At 48.7% G+C, this 25,190-nt stretch overlaps 1 protein-coding gene across 1 annotated transcript; it reads left to right on the forward strand.

Moving 5' to 3' along the window:
* Positions 1-295: 295 nt before the first annotated feature.
* On the forward strand, positions 296-4,983 carry PDX1 (pancreatic and duodenal homeobox 1). Its single transcript, XM_004384139.1, has 2 exons — positions 296-699; positions 4,497-4,983. The coding sequence occupies exons 1-2, from the start codon at positions 303-305 to the stop codon at positions 4,940-4,942; spliced, it is 843 nt and encodes a 280-aa protein (XP_004384196.1). The 5' UTR covers positions 296-302; the 3' UTR covers positions 4,943-4,983.
* The last annotated feature ends 20,207 nt before the right edge of the window (positions 4,984-25,190 follow it).

The following is a 25,190-nucleotide window of genomic DNA, read 5'->3' on the forward strand; positions in this document are numbered from 1 at the left end:
CTGCTCACACGGGTTGGGGCCGCAAGCTCAGCTGAGGGAGAAAATGGAAACAAATGCAGGTGCTCACGGGTCCCTGGGCGTCGCTTCTTAAGGCGGTAGGCAGGCCAATGGTGGCCCCAGGCTGCGCCACGTGGGACACCGCAGAGCCTATGGCGCGGCGACGGGGCCGCGGGTTACAGGGGAGAGCCGTGCGGAGCTGTCAAAGCGAGCAGGGTGGCGCCGGGAGCGGGAGCGCCGCTCAGCGCCCAGTCCCTGGCTCCTGCTCCCTGGTCCCAGTCCCGGCCCCCAGCCCGGCCGCAGCCATGAACGGCGACGAGCAGTACTACGCGGCGCCGCAGCTCTACAAGGACCCGTGCGCGTTCCAGCGCGGCCCGGCGCCAGAGTTCCGCGCTAGCCCGCCCGCGTGCCTGTACATGGGCCGCCAGCTCCCGCCGCCTCCCTTCGCCGGCGCTCTGGGCGCGCTGGAGCAGGGCAGCCCCCCAGACATCTCTCCGTACGAGGTGCCCCCGCTCGCCGACTCCCCGGCCGCGGCGCTCCTCCACCACCACCTCCCCGCGCCTCTCGCGCTCGCTCAGCCGCCCGCCGGGCCCTTCGCCGACTGCGCGGAGCCGGGCGTCCTGGAGGAGCCGGGGCACGGTCAGCTGCCTTTCCCATGGATGAAGTCCACCAAGGCGCACTCGTGGAAAGGCCAGTGGGCAGGTAAGGCCGCCTCCTGCAGGTTCTCCTCTCCGCTCGGGGCCCGGCTGCACAGACCTCCAGGCACTCTCGGGGCCCGTTCTCCTTCTCCGTCCCTTCCACGGGAATGCCCTGGGATCGGACTAAACGACACCGGGACGCCGAAGAGGGCAGCTTGCCCCGCCGGCGCTTCTGAGCCCTGTTGGGGTGTCTTTCCGCCCAGTTCTCCTCCTTCCTGGCTTGAACACTAAGCCCACCTCCACCGCAGAGCCCGCACGCTCCTGGCGCGGGCCCAAACAGGCGAGGCCTGGTCTCCTCAGCGCTTGGACCGAGGGAGGCTCCTTGAGGGAGGATGCCCCAGCCCAGGGCTCCTCGGATGGCGTCGAGGGAGCGGAGCCCCGGATCCCGCGAAGGTTCCCTCCGGCCCGCGCGCCGTTGCTCCTTGGGGACGAGCAGGCGGTTTCAGGGCCGCCTGGTGAGATGTAGGCAGGCGGGACAGGAAGCCTGCACCCAGGCCGGCAGAGGCTCCCGGTGCCTGGCTTGGGGTCGGGATCAGGGAAAGGCCAAACAAAGGCCGGCGCTTGCGGGTGGAGCCGGCGAGGAGTTGGCGATGGCTATTCTGATCTCTTTGACCAACCAAAGCAGCCACAAACCTACCCTCACTGCCCCCCGCTCGGGGGCTCAGCCTGGGTGCGCGCGGCCCGGGCACCGGCGGTCCCAGGCCTCTCCCCATGCCGGAGGCCGAGGCGCCGGCGAAGCCCTGGTCTTCCCGGCTCCAGCCGGCAGCGAGTCCCAGCGCGGCCTGTGCAGCCGCCGCGGCCTCACAATGTTATCGCTTCCGCGCCTTTGCCACTTCTGGTCACACCTGCACTGCAAATAGTGGAGTTTGCGTTTCCTTCCAACTGATGGTCGGGGGCAGGGGAAGGAGGCTCGAGCGGGTGCCCCCGAGGCCTCTGCGCCCTGGCTGCAGGGCTGGCGCGGGGACTGGCTTGCCCAGGGCCCGGGCCTGGCCTTCCTATGGCTCTTCCTCCGATGGCTGAGAGCTAGGCGACAGCGGGCCTCGGATGCCTGGGGCAGCGTCCCCACTCGGCTGCCCTCGCGCCTTCAGCCCTGGGCGCGCGGCCAGGTGGGTGGCTTCCCCCCGACCTCCCTCCCTAGCTACCCCCCGGGGCTTCCTCCCTGCCGCTCCTGGCCGGTGTTCCCTGCCTCTTGGCTCCCTGGGGGCCCCCCGGGTTTCCTCCGGAAAAGGGTGAGGAAGGAAGGCCCCAGAAAAGGCCTTCTGAGGGGGTACCTTCCCTGCCACCCCTAAAGGAGTGTCCCCATCCTCTGGTGGAGCCTGGGGTCTGGCTGACCGAGGAGCCAGGAAGTAAAACCCGAAGGAAAACACCAGCTTTTCCCGGGATGGGAGATGGGAGGACCCAGGTAGTGTGGCCTCTGGACTGGGGAGTCAGATGGAGAGGTCTTGGCCGTGGCCCTCTGAAAACCCCCTCCCAGTCCTGGGATCGGCCCGCAGGCGGCCCCTGGACCCCCCCCCCCCACACACACACACACACACACCCGCTGTCCTCCCAGGAACCTTCCAAGGAGTCGAACTTCAAGGGTTGGCCAGACTGCCTGTCTGTGCCCAGTGGGGTTTCACGCCCTTGGAAAAGCAAGTGACCAAAGGGCCTCCTGAAAAGAACTTGTTATTCACGGTACGAATATGCTTGCTGAGAGCAGTAGCGACTTCTGGAAACCTCGCCCTGTGCCAGCTGCCTCCGCCTCAGCCCGCTGGCTGCCCGCACCTAAGCTGCCTTCCCGGCGCCCCAGGGAAGGACCAGGCTCAGACCCCTGCCATGTCTCTTCCTAGCACACCGCCACCATCCTGACTCAGGTCCCCCGAGGTAGTGGGCCCTGAGCAGCCTCCCGCAAAGCCTCCGCGAGGCCCTCAGCCAAGAGCAGGAGGCCGAGAGGTTGTGGGTAACATTTAAGAGCTGTGGAGGACCTTTTTAACTGTATTTATAAGGCACCCTCACTTCTGCTTGAAGGCTGGGGAAGGCCTGAAGTCTAAGACTCGGAGACGCCCCCTCGGGCTCAGGACTTCTCGGCTGGCTGACTCAGTCCTGGCCCTCCCCTAGGCCTGGGAAACCCCGGAGAGATCCAGCGCTCTCACCCACCCCACCCACACACACACCGCCACCCACACACCCTGGGGGCTTCTCCCGGCTTTGGCAGCAGCCCCGGAGAACCGTGCCCCAGTCTCGCCGTAGGACAAGCGGCTTCGGCCTCTTTCCGGAGGTTGGGTGTAACTTGCTGCGCCTGCGTCCCCAGCCCGGATGCACAGAACGGAAAAGGTCGGGATCTTGGGGGGCGCAGATTCCCAGGTGTGGGGCGCTGGTCTCCAGGCCAGGCCGCGCTGTGGCTTCCTCCAGGCACCGGCTTGGAGCGGGACCCATGCGCCCTCAGCGGCGTGTCTGCACCACCGCTCCGGCTGCCGGCTCCCGCTCCGCAGTGCTTGTGGCCCCCGCGCCTCCCTTTTGGTCTCTGCTGGCGGTTTAAACTGGGGCACCGCGACCTGATCCAGCGAAACGAGACCTTTCCCGGGGTCTAGAGCTGTATCCCCTTCACCCCGTTGCAGTACTCTGGCTGAGGTTAAAAAACAATTATAGAAAACGTACTTTACTGGCTTTCGGAAAGGGCTGATTCCAACAACATAACTACATCAAAAAAAAAACCGAATTGTTGCCATCAAATCGATTCCACTCATAGCGACCCTATAGGACAAAGTAGAACTGCCCCATAGGGTTTTCCAGGCTGTAAATCTTTACGGAAGCAGACTGCCACATCTTTTTCCCACAGAATGTCTAGTGGGTTCCAATTGCCGACCTTTTGGTTAGCAACCAAGCGCTTAACCACTGCGCCACCAGGGCGCCTTGTAACTATATAGAGAGATAATATATGATCCGATATAACAATATCAGTATCATAACCTGTATTCGTGAGGATTACAAACTGCAGATGCACCCATTTGCGGGTCATGAAATCAACTTAGAGTTGAGACCAGCAATGTTTTAAGGAAATAGTTAAACAATGAGGGGGAAAAATTAGCACCATAAATAGTCGAGGTTGGTTTTATGTTCTGAAATTTCTGTGTCAGTTATGTATCCATGTGAACCAGGTAATGATCTGTATTCTTAATGTGGACATTGTCAGAAAAGTTTTTTTTTAACTCCTATATAAATGGCATTTTGTTGCCTTTATAAAGGAGCCCTCGTGGCACAATGGTTAAGCGCTCGGTTGCTAACTGAAGGGTTGGCGGTTTGAACTCACTCAGCGGCTCCGTGGGAGAAAGACCTGGCGATCCTCTCCCGAAAAGATCACAGCCTAGAAAACCCTATGGGGGCAGTTCTGCTCTGTCACATGGGGTCGCTATGAGTCAGAATCGACTGGATGGCACCCAACAACAACTGCCTTTATAGAATGGAGAGGTTTTACAGAGGTCTATTGTGTTGCCTTTCAATCAGCATCAGCCTAAGAATCGGTTAAGTGGACTCATTCAAAAGCCACTCGCTGAGAGCCAATCGCCCGCTCACCGAAACGGCCAGAGCAGCTTTGGCCTCCAGGCAGAAGCACCTTTTCCTGGGGAAGGGCTACTGGCATGCAGCCTCCGGGGAACCTCTCCGAGGCCGCGACCAGGCTGCGCGCGCCCACGCTGAGAGGCCTGGAGCTCGGGTGGCCAAGGCTCCTTGGCCCGGGAGCTGAGGGGTACGGCTGCATAGGGCGGGGTTGGGCAGGAGGGGTCGGGGCCGGGGGGCCACTCTCACGCGCTGTGTCGCCCGCAGGCGGCGCCTACGCGACTGAACCCGAGGAGAACAAGCGGACACGCACGGCCTACACGCGCGCGCAGCTGCTGGAGCTGGAGAAGGAGTTTCTATTCAACAAGTACATCTCGCGGCCGCGCCGGGTGGAGCTGGCTGTCATGCTGAACTTGACCGAGAGACACATCAAGATCTGGTTCCAAAACCGCCGCATGAAGTGGAAAAAGGAGGAGGACAAGAAACGCGGCGGCGGGGCCGCCACTGGGGGCGGCGGGGGCGCGGAGCCGGAGCAGGACTGCGCAGTGACCTCGGGCGAGGAACTGCTGGCGCTGCCGCCGCCGCCGCCCCCCGGGGGTGCTGTGCCGCCCACTGCCCCCGCAGCCTCCCGAGAGGGCCGCCTGCCACCGGGCCTCAGCGCGTCGCCGCAGCCCTCCAGCGTGGCGCCCCGGCGGCCGCAGGAGCCCAGATGAGAGGCGACAGGAACCCATGCCGGGTGGCCTTGACCACTCGCGGACAAGGGGGGACGGCCTAGAACCCCTGTGTGGACGACCCTCCCCGGCCGCTCCAAGGGGCGGGAGCTTCAGAACCCACTCCAGACCGGAGGGGAGAACCCGCGCTCCCAGGCGCCTGTGCCTACCGGAGCGCCCCGGGGAGACGCTGGCCGACTTGCGGAAAAAGAAGTGTTTTCTGAAAAACGAGGGGCCTTTCAGCTGATACTGCTGGAATGGCGCTGTTTGCTGCTGTTGCGCGCGTCCTTCCCTGCCTCCAGCACTCGGCACTCCCGAACCACCACCGGAAACTATTTAGAGAAGCCGACTTTCCAAACCACAGCGGAAACTGTACAAACTGGAACGCTCCCATCCCCGCGTACCACCACGCAGACAGAGGAGGCGAGCCGGACCGAGTGCCTTAATCTGCCCAGAAACAGCCGTTCTTACCTGGCATTCCACTTGGCTTTTAAAACTAACTGAAAGAAACAGCTGTGGTTTCAAAGATCCAGTGAGATCTCTGCCCGTGTGATAGTAATTTCGGTTGCTCCTCCTCCTCCTTTTCCTCCTCTTCCTTCTTTTAAAATCCTTTTAGCATAGCTACGCACTTCACTAACGCACCTCCTTCAACTCGCACCCCCTTCCTCTGAAGAAGATGAAGCCCTGCAGAGCGGGCTAAGCCCCGGCGGGCCTCTGTTGGTCCTAAGAGGCTGAGGAGGCCGAGCAGAGAGGGACTTGGGGAAGAAAAGCGGACCCCGGTAACCGAAGATATTTGAAGCTTTCTATTCCAGATGTGGCTTTAGTTCTTGGTCTCAGTTCTTGGCAGGTAGAGTGGAGTGATACCGCACACTTGGAAACGGATATTTACACAGCCAGGACCATTGCAGCATCTTTAGAAATTACCAAGGCGTCTGTGGTTGGACAATTTGGAAAACTGGTGGCTTTATTTAAAGTTGTATCTAATAGTTCCTTATGAACAGATCTGGGGTTTCCAGGTCCGTTCCTCGTTCCAGGGTCTAGGCCTTGTGTTCAGAGGCGATGTTTGTGGAAAACGCTTAATAAATACGAACGACATGGAAAGCGATTAAAATTGATCCCTCTCCTTTTGTTTCTTTTCAGCGGTGCGAGGACTCCATTTCATTTTTGCAAATTAGAGCAGCTGTTATACTTCGGTGCTAACCAAGGAAAACAGATAATTAAGAACCACCGCACTCGGGTTGTGGGTTGGGCAGCATATGGTGGGTGGATTTTCCGTTTTTTGTCCTTTTTTTTTTTTTTTTAACTTAAGAGTCACATCTCCACATGAGTTTCTTAGGCTTTATAGCCAAGAGACGTCGGAGGTTCTCAGTGCCCGCAGGCTAGCGCTGAAGTGTCGCAGAGCCGGGAGCCGCCACGCAAGCGCCGCAGTGCGTAGACGCGGAACCGCGCGGCTGGGCCGGGCCTCGACTTTCCTCATACAGTGGCAGTCTCTGGCGAGAAGTTCTCCGTGGCTGTCTTGAAGGAAATGTTCATTTGGATGAGTTTCCGCCCTCGCAGCCCCAGGCCCAAGAGTGTCTTGGGTTAGGGGCAAAGAGCTCCAGCTTTGTGGGCTTCCGACCCCTGGGTCCACCTGAGCTTCCTCCCTGCGCCTCTCCGCTGGGCGTCTTAGCCGGGTTGTGCACCTGACCGCACCTCAGGAGAGCTCCCAACGCTCTGGGTCATCGACTCGCTCCCAAGGGTCTGCTTTTATTTTCCTTTGCAAAGAGAGACGCAAGGGGTTTCTTTGTCCAGGGAAATTGAGTCATAAGGCCCTTCGGAAGAAAAGAAGATCCCGTGGATCAGAAGAGAGCATTGTCTCATCAGGAAGAAGGCTCACTGGTGAGGCGGTTCCCTGTCCTGGCGGCCTCTCCACGCCCCCCCCCCCCCCGGGCTCTGGAGTCTGGCAAATCTGGGTTCAAGGCCCGGGTCCTTCAAATACTAGTTCATGACCCTGATAAAATTATTCAGCCTCTGTGCCTCAGTTTTCTCATCTGTAAAGTGAGGACAAATACTACCCCTGGAGAGTCGCTGCAAAATTTAAACCAAAGAATACGTGTGAAGTGCTTAACTCAGTCTCTAGAAAATAGAACATATTAGCTATTGTTTCTGGTGGCTATCATATTAGTATGAGCCCTGGTGGCGCAGGGGTTAAGAGCTCGGCTGCTAACAAAAGGTCGTCGGTTTGAGCCCACCCTAGACGCGAGGGGAGAACTCGCGCTCCTAGGCGCTTGTGCCAGTGGGAGCCCCGCGGGAAGGAAGATGTGGCGGTCTGCTTGCATAAAGATCACAGCCTTGGAAACTCTATGGGGCAGTTCTAATCTGTCCTATAGGGTCGCTGTGAGTCGGAATCGACTCGACAGCAACGAGTTTGTTTCTTTTGATTATCATATTATTTTCCGAAGCATCCAGGAGCCTGCTGCATCGGAGCGTCCCTGGGTCTCGCGCTGTCGCTGTTGATCTCATTCTTGTTTGTACAACCACTGATCTTTGCTGAGCGCTTCCTAGTTTTGCAACGCCTTTCCTCGTAACCTTGACTAGGTAGGTACGACTGTCCCCATCTTACAGGCAGGGAGGCTGGCGCTGAGGGGTGGGGAAGAAGACTTGCTGGAGTTCAGTGGAGGGGCGGAGACTTGTCCAGCAGCGACGGTGCCGGTGCAGTGGGTACTCGGAGGCCACTGAAGTTTCCAGGAGCACAAGCCGCATCCGCCGCCCTCCGAGGTTCCCTTTTGCAATGTCGCGCGCGCTCGCCCGGAGCTGCGACTTCCTCGTGCGAGTTCGAGGGAGGGAGAGGAACGGGGAAGAGGCACAGGCCTCCCGGGTGCAGGCTTCCAGCGGCAGAGAACGTGAAGGCAGACTCTGGCCTGGGGTAAGGCCTCTACCCACCCAGGGCCTGGCTCCCAGGGCGAGCATTGCTGGAAGCGCGAACCCGCCGGCGATCCGGTCCCAGCGGAGAATTGGGACCGCGGGAGCTTGCGCCTCCCGCAGAGAGCGCCGGCCTTAGAGTCTCATCTTCCTGGACTTGAATTCCGGCCCTCCCTGCCGATGCGTGGCCTTGGGCAAAGCACTGAACTCTCTGTTCCCGCATCCATAAAATGGGATCATAATGAGGATTCAATGAGATAGTCTTTGGAGACTTTGGGACTGGGCCTGGCACGGAGTCTCCATGACATGCGGTGGGGATGATAGAGGTGATGCTGTCCTTGTTGCCAGCAGAGGCTGGCCTTCCAGGAAGGCCCAGGGAGTCCGGCGAGAGCGAAACCCGGCTGGCCAGACCGACTTAGAAGCGAGTAAGAGGAATGAGCTCCCCGCGTCGCGGATCCGGGGGCTGAGGATCCCGCGTGAACTCCTCTGGCCGAGCCATCTGGGTCAGACCCTTAGATGGCGACCCACCGGGGATTCGACGGGTGAACTTCGAACTCTGCATGGCCACTCTCGTCAACTGGTCGGCGCGCGCGAATCCTGGGAGATACAAGCCCGCGCCCACGCGCGCCTGCCTCGCTGGTGAGAAGGCCGTGAGGAGAGGTACCTGGAGGCTAAAACCCAGCCAGCCGGGCCTCGGGAAGGGCCTCTTTCTGCAAATGTAGTCCCTCCACTCGGGCACGATAACCAGAGCCCGGCGGCCTGCGAAGGCTCTCGGGACCAGTGGCTTTGGTGCGGTGGGAGAGCGGGCTCCAGGTGGCAGCACCAATGCTGCGCGCCAGGGCGCGCGGCTGGGCGTGGGCGCCGCAACTCTGCTCTCCTGCACCTCCAAGCCCTCCTCCATTCCTCCTAGATCATCGGAGCTGGAGCCACAAATCCCGCCACTCCTCCCGGAATCTTTGAGCCAGAAGTGAAGTGCGTTCGTCCAGTTCGTCGAGCCAGGAGCCGATGCGCGTGCCAAGAGCGGCCCCAGCTTTGCGGACGCTCCCCACCCTCTGCGACTCCCGGAGCTCCTTTTTCCTTCCTTCCTTTCTTCCTTCTTTCCTTCCCTCCCTCCCTTCTTCCTTTCCTTCCACCCACCCACCTACCCACCCTCCTACCGACCCACCGCCAGGAAGTCCCCGGCAGCTACTAATCAGAAGGTTGGAGGTGCGAGAGTCTACCCAGAAGCGCCTCGAAAGCATGGCGTTCTGCTTCCAAAGGTCACCCCATGGAGCACAGGTCTACTCTGACACACATGGGGTCACCATCAGTCGGAATCTACTGCACAGGAGCTGGTTTGGGTTTTACTTATCTATCTGGCGATTAGGAAAATTTGGCACGGTTTCCTCACCACGTACTCTCTCACGCAGAAGCCACTGAGCGGGAGCTGGAGTGGAGCACCGGGGGAGAGAACCTCGCTTTGCGGGTGGTGACCTAGCTCTGGGACTCCTAGTGAGTTTCCCCAAAGTCCCTTCCGTTCCGGGCCTGCACCAGAACGGTGCCAAAAATCATGCATGGGAAACAAACGAAAAAACCTCCTTTTCTTCCAGGATGTATTTCTTTCTGTAGGCTTGGTAACACATTTACTCGAAGAACTTCTCGCCTTGAAGGCTAAATTTATACCATGCAATAACAATATTTGAGAGCAGGTGGTGTCAGCCTCTGCCTATTGTTTCGAATAGGCTTAATGTCTGTCATCCACTTGTGCCCTTCCCTCCGAGATTGGCGTCTGTGCATTGCCTTGAACGGTTCAGCAGCATTTATTGGGCTCCTACTGTATGCCAGGCACTGCCTGAAACCTCTTTACCGTCCTTGCTCTGGCAGTTCGCAGTTTAAAAAAGCTGGATCACCTCCTTCCGCATTGCTTAATGGTAAATTTACCAGAGTAAATAGGACTCATTCAGGTTCCCCAGATTTCTCCTTTTGAACTGCAAGGGCTGTTTTTATTTTGCAAATTAATTTTGGCCCCATTCCGCTGTCACCCTCTCTTGACCCTCCTTCAACTAATTCAGTTCAACCATTAAGTTTGACGGAAATTTGAGTATTGCATTGTCCTTTCAGGTCGGTGCATCATCCCCTTCTTATATCCCACCCCGATTCATGCTCATTTTCTCCCTTCCAATAGGTCTGTGTGTCTCCGTAGGCGCGGTCTGTGTCTCAGTGTGAGTGTCTGTCTTTGCACGCCTCGGTATGCCTGTGTGGACTATGGATGTTTGTGTACATGTGTCTGGTGTGTTGCTAGTGTGGATTGCAACGGTGACAATGATCAGTGCGCACCAAGGGAGTAGGGACCTTACTATATATTCTGTTTTGCTCACTCAGCACAGTCACCTCCCAAGTGTCCGATGATATTGCTGCTGAGGGAAACTGTCCACTCAGGTAGCTGTCTTAATTCTTTGTGTAGACACAATTTTGGAAGGCAGAAGAGCTGTCTTTAGAAGAAAAGAACACAGAGTTGGTTGGAACTTTGGTAGAAGCTAACTGATTACTAAAGCATTACTATACGGAATATAAAATTCTTTTTTCTTTGCTAATAAAACATTTCACAACTAAGGTCTTTCATGATTTCCACAGCTTCACCCACAGCCCTTCTGAAAATCAAATGGTTAGAGGGATGAGAAAAGGGAAGTTTTGAGTTGAGATTGAATCAAATTTTACTCAAACCTACCTCTGAGAAACTAGATGTGGGAGCAATAAATCTTAAGGGAAACTGAGTCAACATGGTAGGAAGCAGAAAGGCCTCCCTGCAGAGTAACTGAGAGTGACCCAGCCTCTCAGCTACCAGCCCACCTACAGGATCTGCTTCTGCCTCTGCACAGTTTCACCCGTCTGTCAGTCTGTCTACTGTGATGGCTTGTGTGTTGCTGTGTTCCTGGATGCTATGCCACCAGGATTTCAAATACCAGCAGGATCACCCACGGTGGCCAGGTTTCAGTGGAGCTTCTAGACTAAGCCAGACTAGGAGGAAAGGCCTGGATCTGCTTCTGAAAAGTAGCCAATGAAAACCCATTGTATTGTCCGATAGACTGCTGAAAGGTGAGCCCCCCAGGTTGGAAGGCGCTCAAAATACACAGTGGCCCAAGCAGCGGACTTGAGCTTACCAGCAGTCACGGGAATGGCATGGAACCAGGCAGCATTTTGTTCCCTTGTGCACGGGGTCACCATGAGTCAGAGCAACTAGCAACAACAGCAATGCACAACTTGAGCTGAGGAAAAGGATCTACAAGTAGCTGTGGTTAGGAAGGGGAAGTCAAGCTCTGCAAGTAGTGACTACAGATAGCTGTTTTAAGACTGAAAGTGACTGGCTGATATGTATCTTTTGGGCTACATAGTGATAACCCATCTATGCCTGGTTCTCATATTAAGTACGGTATACTTACATATGTCTGAGATGAACTGAGCATGATAAAATTCTGTTCCTGTTTTCCCATGAAATTATTTTGAAAACATCCTCTTTTCTCTATAAACCAGACACCGTGGCTTTTGAAAATATAGACAGCTCTAACCCTAAGTCATGTTTCATAATTCAAGTTGAAGTTCTTGAAGCTTTTCCGTAAACACAGAGCATATGGAGATCTTAAATATATACCACCTCATCAGCATGCTTTCAAGATTCTTGTCTGTAATTTAAATGTGCATTATAGAATACACTGAACTCTCACTTCTAGTGATAATTACACATATAAAACCTGTAATCAGGTTTTCACTGTGAGTAATTTATATCATTTGAATAAATTCTATTTTTTCCTGAAATCTCAATTAGCTTGATTTCCAAAGGAATGTGGTTTTGAAAAATCATTTCTCTTATCTATACATACTCCAAAAACTTCCGAAATTTCACCCTTCTAGATATGCCTGGAAATTTGCCAATTTGACATTGGTATAGCACATGGAGCCCTGGTGGCACAACGGTTAAGCTCTCAGCTGCTAACCAGAAGGTCAGTGGTTTGAACCCACCAGCCACTCCGCAGGACAAAGACCTGGTAATCTGCTCCTGTAAAGATTACAGCCAAGAAAATCCTATTGGACAGTTCTACTCTGTCACATGGGGTCGCCATGAGTCAGAATCGACTCAAAGGCACACAACAACATGATACATGGAGCTATTTCTACTTCAGTAGCTCTTAGAAACCCAACACAATATACAAAATAATCTCCAGGAATTAAAAAAATGAAACTAATATACAATTGGCTTTATTACAATTAAATGAATACATAGCTTATTTTTATTCAATGTTGAAGGACTAATTTTCTAGATGATAAGTAGAGCAGATTCCTCTTCCTCTGGATGCATGGATCTTTCCATAGAGACACAAACAAACTTTAGGTAAAGCACAAGCCATATTTCATCTTGCCTTCTGCCTCCGGAGCCAACAGAGGAGAAAAGGAAGAATCTCTGGCCAAATATGGAAAATAAAAGCGCTTTTTCTCAGCGCTCTAGGCAGGGTTTTGCTTCCAATTGTTGTCCACTCTTTAGGGGCTTTCTGAACCAGGGTGAATAACTCCATACTTCTGAGCCTGTTTGTTCTTCTGTAAATTAGGGAGAATACCCACCTCATGTGATTGTTATGAGGGTCAAATAAAATAATGTATGTGAAGAATACATTTATGGGGGGTAGAGTCCTTTAAGACAGCACGTGGTTCCTCAAGAAGCTGAGGAATCTTTCTTGTCCTACTGGAGCATGGACAGCACTTGCTCAGCGGGGCTCAGAGGAGGCCACACAGTGACACCCACTGGACATACGTCCTTTTCCCCTCCGTCTGATGCAAGTAGCAAGGTCTTATCCAGGCTCTTCCCAAGACAGTGGCCGGGCTGCATAGTCACTGAGTGACAACGTCGTCACACCTTGCTCCGCTGCACTAAATCTGAGGTGCAACACAGCAAATCTGTGATGTTATCTCCGGTCGTGCCTGATTCCCAGGTAACCAGGAGGCCTATAACTAATTGGATTGCTCCATTTCTATCACATCCTTCCCATCAGAGCCTGAACATCTGTAAGCACATGGAAAGTAGCTTTTATTACTGACAATAAGAAGTGGACAGTACACAACAGATGAGCAGTCCCTCTAGCTCAAAAGCTGCCCGGGCAGAGATGACTACTTTTCCACACACACCCCACTTTGTGTTATGGGTGAGAGACTTAAATGGGACGGTTACATGACACGCCGTGCTCCCTGACTTCTGGAAACTGTCCCGGTGGATATAGATCCTTCCGTGCCTCCCTCCCACCTGGCATCTTAGCTGAGGGACAGTGGGAGGCTACCTACTGCCGGTCTCCCCCTGGCCAGGTGGGTCCACTTAGGTGGGCTGTAGGCCTAATGCTACTTGTGCCTCACTGGCGTCTTCGCTGAGGAGACAAAGAAAACTGCCCCTCCCTGGTATTTTATATCCCAGCCTATGTGACTAGTTGTCTCTTTAACCTTGCTAACAAACATCCTACTGCATCATGCTCTCCTGACTTCCTGACGGGGAGTGGGTAGGCCAGAATTGTATCTTTCCAACTCAGCTAACAAACATCAGGCCTCGGTCGGGGGGCAGGAAGGAGTTGTTCCAAGGCCAGAGACGCCAGCAGGGGAGAACAGAAGAAAACCATGGCTGCCTGGCTTGTCCGAAGTACTGCTTCCTCACAGTCCCATTGGTACGGACAAGGCACGAGCGAAGTAGCCCACCCACCCTACAAAACACATCAGCAAAAGCCAGCCACAAAGTCACACTTCAGACAGCACTGGTGCTAAAATTCAACCAGCTTTATATGTGAAGCAAGTATATTTTAACTAATTCAAGGATAATCTGATGACTGTAGATAGAAAGTCTTTTTACAAAATGTAATTTGCTTAGGGATCCCTAAGCTTCCAAGAATGGAGCCCTAGCTGCACAAAGGTTAAGCACTCGGTTGCTATCTGGAAAGTCAGTGTTTCTAACCCAGCACCTGCTCTGTGGCAGAAAGATGTGGCAGTCTGCTTTCATAAAGATTACAGCCTTGGAAACTTTATGGGGCAGTTCTACTCTGTCCTATAGGGTCACTGTGAGTCAGAACCAACTGGACAGCAATGGATAGGCTCCCAAGAATAGGAGATTGTTTCAAGGCCTCCCTTTATAAGTCATTCCCATAGAATGTTACAGTATTGGTTAGGTTTGGCTAGGACTAACAGAAGAAGAATATTGAATATACCATGGATTGCCCAGAAGCAAGGATGATGAGACTTTGTTTGATATACTTTGGACATGTTATCAGGAGGGACCAGTCCCTGGAGAAGGACATCATGCTTGGTAAAGTGGAGGGTCAATGAAAAAGAGGAAGACCCTCAACAAGATGGATTGACACAGTGGCTGCAACAATGGGCTCAAGCATAACAACGATCATGAGGATGGTGCAGGACCGGGTAGTGTTTCGTTCTGTTGTACATGGGGTCACTATGAGTTGGACACAACTCGACGGCACCTAACAACAACAATGGACTGCCAGAAGAAAGGACAGATCTGTCTTGGAAGAAGCACAACCAGAATGCTCATTAGAGGCAAGGATGGTGAGACTTCATCTCATATACATTGGACACGTTATCAGGAGGGACCAGTCCCTGGAGACGGACATCATGCTTAGTAAAGTGGAGGGTCAATGAAAAAGAGAAAGACCCTGAATGAGATGGATTGACACAGTGGCTGCAACAGTGGGCTCAAACATAACAATGATTGTGAGGATAGCGCAGGACCGGCCAGCGTTTCCTTCTGTTGTACCTGTGGTTGCTATGAGTTGGAACTGAGTCAACAGCACCTAACAACAACAGGACTAACAGAAACCCAAAATAACCATGGCTTAAGAATAAAGTTAATTTTTCTCCTACATGTAAGTCTGGAGGTAGGTAACCTAGGACTGAAATGTTGGCTCCAGAGTTACCTGGGACCTAGGCTGCTCTTGCATTTCCATTCTGCTATCCTTAAGTTAAGGCCCTCATTCTCGCAATTCAAGATGGTGCCCCAACTGCCACACACACTTTCCAAGCAGCAGGAGGGAAGAAACAAGGAAGAAGGGTAAGCCCCTTTTAGTAGGCAGAATAGTGGTCTGGAAAGATATCCACCCTCCAAACCCTGGAAGCTCTGAATGTGTTTCGTTACATGGTAAAAGGGATTTTACAGATCTAACAGGTTTTTATTGTTGTTAGGTGCCCTCTAATCGATTTTTGACTCATGGTGACTCCATGTGACTAGGTAGAACTGCCCCATAGGGTTTTCTAGACTGTAATCTTTACAGGAACAGAATGCCAGGTCTTTCTCCCTCAGAGCTGCTGGGTGGGTTTGAACCACCAACCTTTCAGTTAGCAGCCGAGTGATTAACTGTTGCGCCACCAGGGCTCCTTATAAATAGGTTAGGGACCACAAAATAAGCAAATTATCCTGGTGGGCCCAATCTAATCCCATAAACCCAGAAAAGCAGAGAATTTTCTCTAGCTGGAGTCAGAGAGATTCAGCAGAAGGAAAAGTTGGAGAGAGTCTAAGCATAAGAAAGATTTAAGAAGCCGTTACTGGCTCTGAGATGTAGTGGCAAGGACCAGAAAGAAGACTCTAGGAGCTTAGGACAGCCCACCACAAAGCAGGGACTTCACCTCTACAACCACAAGGAACTGGATTTTGCCAATGACCTGAGTGAGCTGGGAAGAGGATTCCTCCCAGAGCCTTCCTATAAGAGTTGAGCCTAAGAGCCCAACCTGCTAACAACTTAATTTTCACCTTATAAAAGCCAGAGCACAGAAACCAGCCAAGCCAACCCGGACTTTTGACCTATAGAAACTGTGAGATGATGATTGTGTGTTGTTTCAAGCCACTAAATTTATGGTAATTTCTTATCTCAGCCATAGAAAACAAATATAGTCCCCTTCACTTTAATGACACTTCAGTGAAGTTACACACAGTACTCCTGTTTATACCTCATTAACCAGACTTGGTCACATGAAAACATTAGCCACACAGAAGGCTGGGAAAGGTAGTCTTTATTCTGGGTGGCCCTTTGTCTAATTAAAATTGGGAGAGGGGGGCATGACATTAAAGGAGGAAGGGTAAAATGAATACTGAGACAATTAGCAGTCTCCACCACTGTCTCCAAGGTTGGTATAAAAAAAATGCCATCGTAAGGTGGTATTTTCTGCAAGACCACAGATGAAAACAATGCTCATTGTTACACAATAGCCCATGTGTAAAGCCCAAGTCCTGGAATTTAGTGCTAGAAGGAAGTTTGTTCAGACAAGCTTGTAAGCTTGCTTTCATCAGACAATGAGCACTATACAGCCTATTGTTTGCCTTGCCTATCAGAAAGCTCAGAACGAAAATTAGTATTCAATTACGACTCAACTCTGTATCTCATCCCAGCATAGTACACTGAGGAAGGCTGAGAGTTTTCAAAACGAAATTTGGCTTCCAGTTCTGTGTTCCCCATTCATCACCCTTCTGAACTAAGACAAATGACTTTGTATCTTTAGCCTCTCGTTTCTCATTAGTAAACTGGGGACAATATCCACCTCATGGAGTCCCTGAGTGGTGCAAATGGTTAATGTGCTAGGCTGCTAACCAAAGGATTGGAGGTTCAAGTCCACCCAGAAGTGCCTCAGAAAAAAGACCTGCCTTCTAAAAAATCAGTGATCGAAAACCCTGTGGAGCACATTCTACTCTGACACACATGGTTCACCATGAGTCAGGGTCACCGTGAGTTGGGATCAACTCAACGGCCGCTGGTTACTGGTTACCCACCTCATAAGATTGTTGTGAGAGTTACATAAAATATGTGAAAAGTACTCTTTGATATGAAAAAGAACCTTAACTGTTACATAACATTAGATCTCTTCTTCCTCTAAATAAGTGTTTTTCAGACAGTCCATTACAACCTATTAATAATTCATAAAATCAATTTAGTGGGTTGCTACCAGCCTTTTAAAAAACTAAACAAAGCAAAATAGAAAATATCACAGTTCATTATGCATAGTAAGGATAAGGATTGCTTCATGAAACTTTTTTCAGTTATATATTTATACATCTAGCAAGTTATAATATAAAATATACTTCTTTGATTGCCATACAAAGTTCTGAAAACGCTTCTCTGAATGGTGTAGGATCTTTAGTTTACCTATTTTAAACCATTTTTTGTTTCAAATGTTTTATTTAGTTTGTACCTTCATTACAAAACCAACTCAAATCCTCTTTGGAGTGAAAAAGTTGGGCTAGGGACAAGAGAGAAAATTCATGTCAAATACTTTTCAAACAGATACTTTTCAAACCAGTAGGATTGCATGGTTGTTAAACTCTTTATTTCTTGACATCAAACTCACCCCTCCCCACCCTGCTTTGTGAGGCTGGAAAATCAAAAACCAAACCTGTTTTGTCGAGTCGATTTCAACTCACAGTGACCCTATAGGACAGAGTAGAACTGCCCCATAGGGTTTCCAAGGAGCAGCTGGTGGATTCAAACTGCTGACCATTTGATTAGCAGCTGTTGCTGTTGGCCACTGTGCCACCAGGGCTCCATGAGGCTGGAACTGGGGCTTAAACACTGAAAACTGCATTTCTCCTTTGGCAAGTGGCTACCTGTTAGGTTCTGCCAATCAATAGGGGGCACTAGAGGGAGGCTTTGTGGTGTTGGTGAAGAATGTTGAACATACCGCGGACTGCCAGAAGAACGAACCAGTCGGTTTTAGAAGAAATACAACCAGAATGCTCCTTAGAAGCGAGGATGGCGAGAGTTCAGCTCACTCGCTTTGGGCACGTCATTAGGAGAAACCAATCGCTAGGAAAGCACATCATATCTGGTAAAGGAGAAGGTCCGGGAAAAAGAAGGAAACCCTCAGCGAGATGGATTGACGCAATAGCTGCAATGATGGACTCAAACATACCAACGACTGTGAAGATGGCACAAGACTTAGCAACCTTTCATTCTGTTAGATATAAGCTCACTATGAGTTGGAGTGAACTCCACGGCCACTGCCAACAACAGAGGGAGGCTTGAAGGCTGAAGGAGGGAGAAAGGATGGGTGAGAGCCTAGTTCTGTTTCCTCTGGCAGTGGCAGCTTGTTCCAATTTGCGGTTTTCTCAGAATCAGCAACCCCTCAAAGACATCAACAATCTCACAGACACCAACACCAACTGGCCGGCACCCCTCCTCAGAGGTCTGAGTCCCAACTTCATAGGGCTCCTCCTTCAAGCTTCTATTGTTTATTGTGGTTAGGTGCCCTCGAGTTGGCTCCCAACTCATAGCGACCTTAAGTACAACAGAAAGAAATGTTGCCAGGTCCTGCAACATCCTCGCAATCAATGCTATGTTTGAGCCCATTGTTGTAGCCACTGTGTCAATCCAACAAGCTTCTAAGTTGTAACAATTACAACCTCTTTGTTTTGATGTTCCAACCCTAGGGGTGGCATCTGCTTGTTGCAGTTACTAGCTCCATGATGCCTTCCTGTTTCCTTTCTACTTTTTCAGTTTTCCAATACCTGGTTAACAATTCTTTACCCTGTTAAAATAACTGCTGTTGTTTCTGTCTCCTGGCTCGACCATGGACCAGTGTAATACCCTTTGAGGAGAAAAATGACAGTAAGTAGATTTCTAATTTTCTTTTAGCCTCTAAGGCTTCACTGAGCATCTTTTCTTGGCTCCTTGGGGAACTCCCACAGGCCGTTACTGACCAGTCAAGATAAAACACTCAGTTTATCCATTGCTGTGTTGCTGTTAGGTGCCGTCTAGCAGGTTCTGACTCATAGCAACCCTGTGTACAACAGAACAAAACACTGCCCAGTCCTGCACCATCCTCACAGTGGTTGCTATGCTTGAGCCCATTGTTGCAGCCACTGTGTCAATCCACTTGTTGAGAGTCTTCCTCTTTTTCACTGACCCTCTACTTTACCAAGCAAGATGTCCTTCTCCAGGGACTGGTCCCTCCTGATAACATGCTCAAAGTACATGAGACACAGTCTCGCCATCCTTGCTTCTAAGGAACATTCTGGCTGTACTTCTTCCAAGACAGATTTGTTTGTTCTTCTGGCAGTCCCTGGTATATTCAGTATTCTTCGCCAACACCGTAATTGAAATGCATGAATTCTTCTTCAGTCTTCCTTATTCCTTATCCAGTCTATGTACATGAAACCATGTGAGTCCTTAACTTACCCATTTGAGAACTGAGTTTGGAAGTTGAATGGTTATTAAAGTTGTGTTTTTATACTGCTACGGTGAGATAGACATCTTTTGTCCCCACAAGACATGTTATAAAGAAATGATATGCCGGAAATCTGTTTCAATAATTTAAAATATTACATTGCAAGAGGTTCACATTTTGTTTTATACTGGAAGCCTTGGGAATGTACTACTTCTTATGCTGCGCTTATTTTAAAATCATGTACATATAACATGTTATTTTATACATAGGAAATGTTTTATAGTTAAGAATTTATGGGAAAAACCTACTATATTAAAATAAACTCAGTATTGTTTGTGGAGTCCATATCTCTCCCCTCTGATGAAAGTTAATTGGCAAGTGCAGAACTCATATCAAATGTTAACCTTGTCAACCTGTTTTGCAAATGTAACCAGTTTCTCCTGGAAGTAAGGAGGCTGTTTTTCCAAGGCCAGCCCTGTAGCTGATCTTGGCAGAAAAGTTTACATAAGCATATTTAAAGAAAAGAAATCAGCCACAAAGTCTGTATTCTTGAACATAGGCACAACTAAGTCCGTATTGACGGGCAAACTCCATGGCTTCACCTTGAACTTTATTTAACCTTGGAAGCCAAATAAAATCACTTCACACATACTATTTATTTATCCAAGCTGTCACTTCTGGTGCCACATAACTGTCAAGTCTTCAATCATGAGGAAAATTGGAACAGAGACCAGAGATAGGAACCCAAGATTCCAGGTTTCTTTACTTAGCTCAGTCATTAACTTATAAAGGCGGGCTAAAAACTCATTTTCAGCTATATTATTTTCACCATTTATAAAATGCAAGTACTGTGTAGGTAATCAAACAATGCTGATAAAGAATTGAGAGAGGCCTCATCAATATCATTATCTTCGTTCACTCTCTACTGAATATATGAGAGGGTTTGCGTCTTTATAGTTACAAAGCCCATCCCCCAAATATTAGTTTATCCATTCATCAAAACAAAACTGGGATTTTTTTTTCTAAAGAAAATTTATTTATCTTAGTATGTTTTGTGAAATTTTTTGTTTCTATTACTGCTATAGAGATTTTTGGCCTTTTTGTAAAAAGTAGCTTTATAATAAAAATATATATATATATAGTGAAATCCATGAGAGCCAGAACGCAATGGGACTGCCTCATTTTTCCGGGTCTCAAGTTTTCTGTCTTTGACAAGGTGCAGTCTTGCCATTTTTCTGTCGCTCATTTTAGTGGAAAATATTTGAGTTTCCTTTTCTGACAGGTTTCCGCCTTACACAGTTTCCGGCTTTGGCAGTTTTTACTGTAGTAGTTAACTCTGGAAAGTGGGACTGGGCATTTCTTTACATTTTACTTTACGTTCTCCTGCATGTCTATATTCTAACAGTGAGGATGTACTAATCTTACAATTAAATTTTTTTTCATGTTATCTCTCATTATCTCTAGGTAGAGGGATTCCAGGTGATTTAAATTTTTTTTTCTTCTTTGAACTTTATGTGGAGAAAAACAGGCATATTTGAGAACGTTAATGAAACTATTGTTACTTTTCCTACAAAAATATAACAAATATATTAAATTACAACAAGGTCTGCTCTTAGAAGTCTATAAACCCTTCTTCACCTCATTAATCATTGGTCAACTTGTAGAGAGCCTCAGCAGCTAGAAATAATGGCATGGGGTCACACTGCCCAGCAGTTGGGAAGGCTGTCTGATTGACGATGCCCTCAGACCTGGTAGTTCCAGGTCAGACTGAACGGGAAGAGAATGAGGAGACTTCCTGGGCATGGAGGTGTAAGGATGGTAAGGCACAGCCTCATTCTGTTCTGCCTGTCAGAACCTGGCCAGAGAGGACCAGGTACTGCTGAAAAAGTTGCTTTTGTTAAGGAGTTATTTATATAGTGTAATTCCTTTGTGTGGTTTCCTGGTGTCTTCATTCCATAAATCTGTATGTAACTACTTACTATTTATCAGGCACTGATCCAAAATAGAAGTCCTAGCGGCACAGTGGTCAAGTGCTCGGCTGTTAACTGAAAGGAGAGTAGTTCCAACTCACCAGCCATTCTGTGGGAGAAAGATGAGGAAGTTTGCTTCTGTAAGGACTTCTGTAAGGACTTACAGCTTTGGAAACCCTACGGGGTATTTCTACTCTGTACTATGGGGTCGCTCGACAGCAGTGCGATGTGGATCCAAAATATAGGATCTTTGCCCTCAAGAAGTCCATCATCAAAAGCAAGAATCAGACAAGTAAATAGATACATTATTTCGTTGTGTGCCATCAAGTCGATTCTGACTCATGGTAACACCATGTAACAGAGTAGAACTGCCCCATAGGTTTTCTAGACTGTAATCTCTACAGAAAGGAGTCCTGGTGGTGCAGCGGTTAAGCGTTCAGCTGCTAACTGAAAGGTCAGTGGTTCGAACCCACCAGCTGTTCCATGGGAGAAAGATGTGGCAGTCTGCTCCCATAAAGATTACAGCCTTGGAAACCCTATGGGGCAGTTCTACTCTGTCCTGTCGGGTAGCTATGAGTTGGAGTCAACTCAGTGGCTATGGGTTTGGGGTTTTATGTTTTGTTTTGTTATCTTTATGGAAGCAGATTGCCAGGTCTTTCTCCTTCGGAGCTGCTGGGTGGGTTAGAACCTCCAACCGTCAGCAACTAGTTTGGTTTTTAAAATGAGTGATAGAACTCAGGTTTATACCAAGTGCTCAGGGAACACAGGGACTAAGGGAAGTTCTCAAGCTAGACTCTCTGGGGTTGAATCCTTGACTCATGATTTACTAGCTGTGTGATTTTAGGAAAGTTATTTAACTTCTCTCAATAAGTCATTTTAAATCATTATTATCTAAGTTCTAAAGAAGAAGTTAGTTCTTTGGCACAGAGGTTCAGTGCTTTAAAATGTTTGCAAGTAGGAAAAAAAATAATGATATGAGTCTGGAAACATCTGTTGTTGTGTGCCATCAAGTCAATTCCGAAACATAGCAACCCCGTAGGACAGAGTAGAACTGCTCCATAGGGTTTCCTAGGCTGTAATCTTTATGGAAGCAGATCGCCAGGTCTTTCTCTCATGGAGTGGCTTGTGAGTTCAAACTGCCAAACTTTGGTTAGCAGTCGAGCACTTAACCATTGCTCCACCAGGACTCCTTTGGAAGCATCTTGTAAACTCTTAATAGTGCTTTTCACTTTCAATAATATATGTTTCTGAATGGTTTGTATTTTTCAAGGTAACTTGTTATATTTGAAAGAAAAAAAGATATATTTAAAAAATAAATTAATGGAAGTTTGCAAAAATTCTTTCTGACTCTTTACCTATTCAACGTAAAGGTCACTTTTCAAGTCCTAAAATGGAAGACCATGTCCCGGTGGCTTGGCCGGGTGTAGACATCACCCCTGTAACAAGGCTCAAGTGTCAAAGGCCTGAGCCATCATGCTTTGGGATCATACTGCATCCCACACCTTCTTCTACGTTCTAGCTCACAATTTTGGGCTAACTCAAACAAATGTCCAGAGAAGTACATAAAAAATTTTCATCCTTCTTTTCCAAATATTCCCTTTTGCCATTTGACTTTCCTCTAATAGTTTTATTACTGTTACAATACACAACATAGCATGCTTAGTGGTTTCTCAGTAAATAGGGAATGACGCATTAAAGAAATGAACACATAAATTAATGCAACTTAACTAGTGTCTCCCTTCTTCTCATACTGTCCTTTGTACTTCTTATAGTTTTTATTGCTAATTATAATTTTCCAATGCATTTACTTCTGTCTTTCTTTTCCTTTCCCTGGATTTGTCCTCCATGGATCTGTTCTATACTTTTTCATTTTATCTACCACTTTTACCCCCCAATCCTCTTTAATTTACTAGTGAAATTTCAGGAGACCTTGTTTGGATTTCCCATTCAGGCTAAGAGTTACAATCATGCTTTCAAAATAACTCATTATGTGTATAGTACACCATCACTTCTACCACCCATCTGTCGGTTTGTTCATACTGTGGTGGCTTGTGTGTTGCTGTGATACTGGAAGCTATGCCACTAGGATTTCAAATACCAGCAGGTCACCCATGGTGGACAGGTTTCAGTGGTGCTTCCAGACTAAGACAGACTAGGAAGAAAGGCCTGGACTTCTACTTCCAAAAATCAGCCAGTGAAAACCTTATGAATCACAACAGACTATTGGCCAGTATAGTGCTGGAAGATGAACCCCATCGGTTGGAACGCACTGCACAATAGCCGCAGCAATGGTCTCAAACATGTCAATGATCATGAAGATAGCATAGGACCAGGCAATGTTTCCTTCTGTTATGCATGAAGTCCTCCATAACTTGGAGCAGATTTGACAGCAACTAACAATGATAATATACTATCACTTATCTTAGAAGGGGGAAATACAAATATACATGTAAATATACGTATAAGTGTGTATAAACGTGTATATCTACTCATATTAAAAAAATAAACAATGGAACACTAAAACCTGGATAAAATTATTACTTCTTAAAGGAGGATGGAGGGACTTGGATAAAGATGATAGGAACAGCAGCTAGGTTTCTTGAATAGACTTTGTTTGGTAGATTTGACTTAGGGACTTTAGAACCATGTAAATTTCTATATAATTATAAAACAAGTTAACTTTCAAAATCTGTCCCTAAAACATCTAAAATTAATTGAAACAAATGAGCCATAACATGTATCTACTTAGTGGCATAATCAAACAGAGAGGAAATATTCAAAATGATTTAAAAGTCAATTGTTTGATCATACATCCTTGGAAGGATATACTCACAGTACAAAAAGAACTGAAAAAAAATTTAAAATATTTTCAGTAATCATATTGGTGGAAGTAGTGTCATTATTATTATCCTGTTGGGGTATATTATGGGTAAAGCAAATGCTTAGATACGTGATTTTCTTATTTTATCATTTCAAGGGCCATTGAGAACTAGTATTTAGATGTGGGAGAAAGAAGCTGTAAGATTGAAGAGGTTTAGTTGAAACCCTGAAGTCCTCAGTTTGAGTCAGGAATATCAATATGAACTCATGCTGCATTTTATAGCTCCCTCCATGTGGATTGATCAAGCTATCTGTCTATCTATTCATCCATCCTTCCATCCGTCTGTCCATCCATCCATCCATCCATCCATCCATTTATCTCCTTAGCTCTGACCTCTAAAAAGGCCTAGGAACAAGCCTAGTAGCAATGAGCACCTTTAGTATGAAGGTTGTGTTCTCCAAATACCACTTCTACCTCTCCCCCACCCCCCAAAAAGAAAGACTCCTTGGAGAAACGGCTGATTCTAGGTCAGGGGCAGTAAAAGTACTAATGAATCTAAACATTTTGTCAAACTAAATGGCAAAAACAAACAATTAAAGACTACGAAGGACCTGTCAAAAGGACTCCGCAGCTAACTTGAAGAGGCTCAGGAGCCAACCTGAAAAGATTCCCTCTAGCCGAAGATGGACAATTTAAGCTCCTGTCAGTTTGTTGTACTGTGGGGCTTGAGTGTTGCTGCAATGCTGGAAGCTATGCCACCGGTATTCAAACACCAGTAGGATCACCCATGGCTGACAGGTTTCAGCTGAGCTTCTAGACTAAGACAGACTAGGAAGAAGGACCTGGTGGTCTACTTCTGAAAAGAACTAGCTAGCGAGAACCTTATGAATAGCAGCGGAACATAGTCTGATATAGAGCTGCAAGATGAGCCTCTCTGGTTGGAAGGCACTCAAAAGACAACGAGGGAAGAGCTGCCTCCTCAAAATAGACTTGACCTTAATGACGTGGATGGAGTCAAGCTTTTGGGACCTTCATTTGCTGATGTGGCATGACTCAGAATGAGAAGAAACAGCTGCAAATAGCCAATAATAATTGGAACATGGAATGTATTTCATTTTACTTGGATCCACAATCAACACCCATGGAAGCAACAGTCTAGAAATCAAATGAAGCATTGCATTGGCCAAATCTCCTGCAAAAGACCTCTTTAAAGTGTTAAAGAGCAAAGATGTCACCTTGAAGACTAAGGTGTGCCTGACCCAAGCCATGGTGTTTTCAATCGCTTCATATGCATGCGAAAGCTGGACAATGAATAAGGAAGACCAAAGAAGAATTGACGCCTTTGAGTTATGGTGTTGGCAAAGAATACTGGATATACCATGGACTGCCA

The sequence above is a fragment of the Trichechus manatus genome, unplaced genomic scaffold (assembly GCF_000243295.1).
Source record: "Trichechus manatus latirostris isolate Lorelei unplaced genomic scaffold, TriManLat1.0 scaffold00118, whole genome shotgun sequence".
Taxonomy (NCBI): domain Eukaryota; kingdom Metazoa; phylum Chordata; class Mammalia; order Sirenia; family Trichechidae; genus Trichechus; species Trichechus manatus.

Coding starts and splice junctions, on each gene's coding strand:
- PDX1 (XM_004384139.1), top strand. CDS start 303: ATGAACGGCGACGAGCAGTACTACGCGGCGCCGCAGCTCTACAAGGAC. Junction 700..4,496: donor GTGGAAAGGCCAGTGGGCAG/GTAAGGCCGCCT, acceptor TGTCGCCCGCAG/GCGGCGCCTACGCGACTGAA.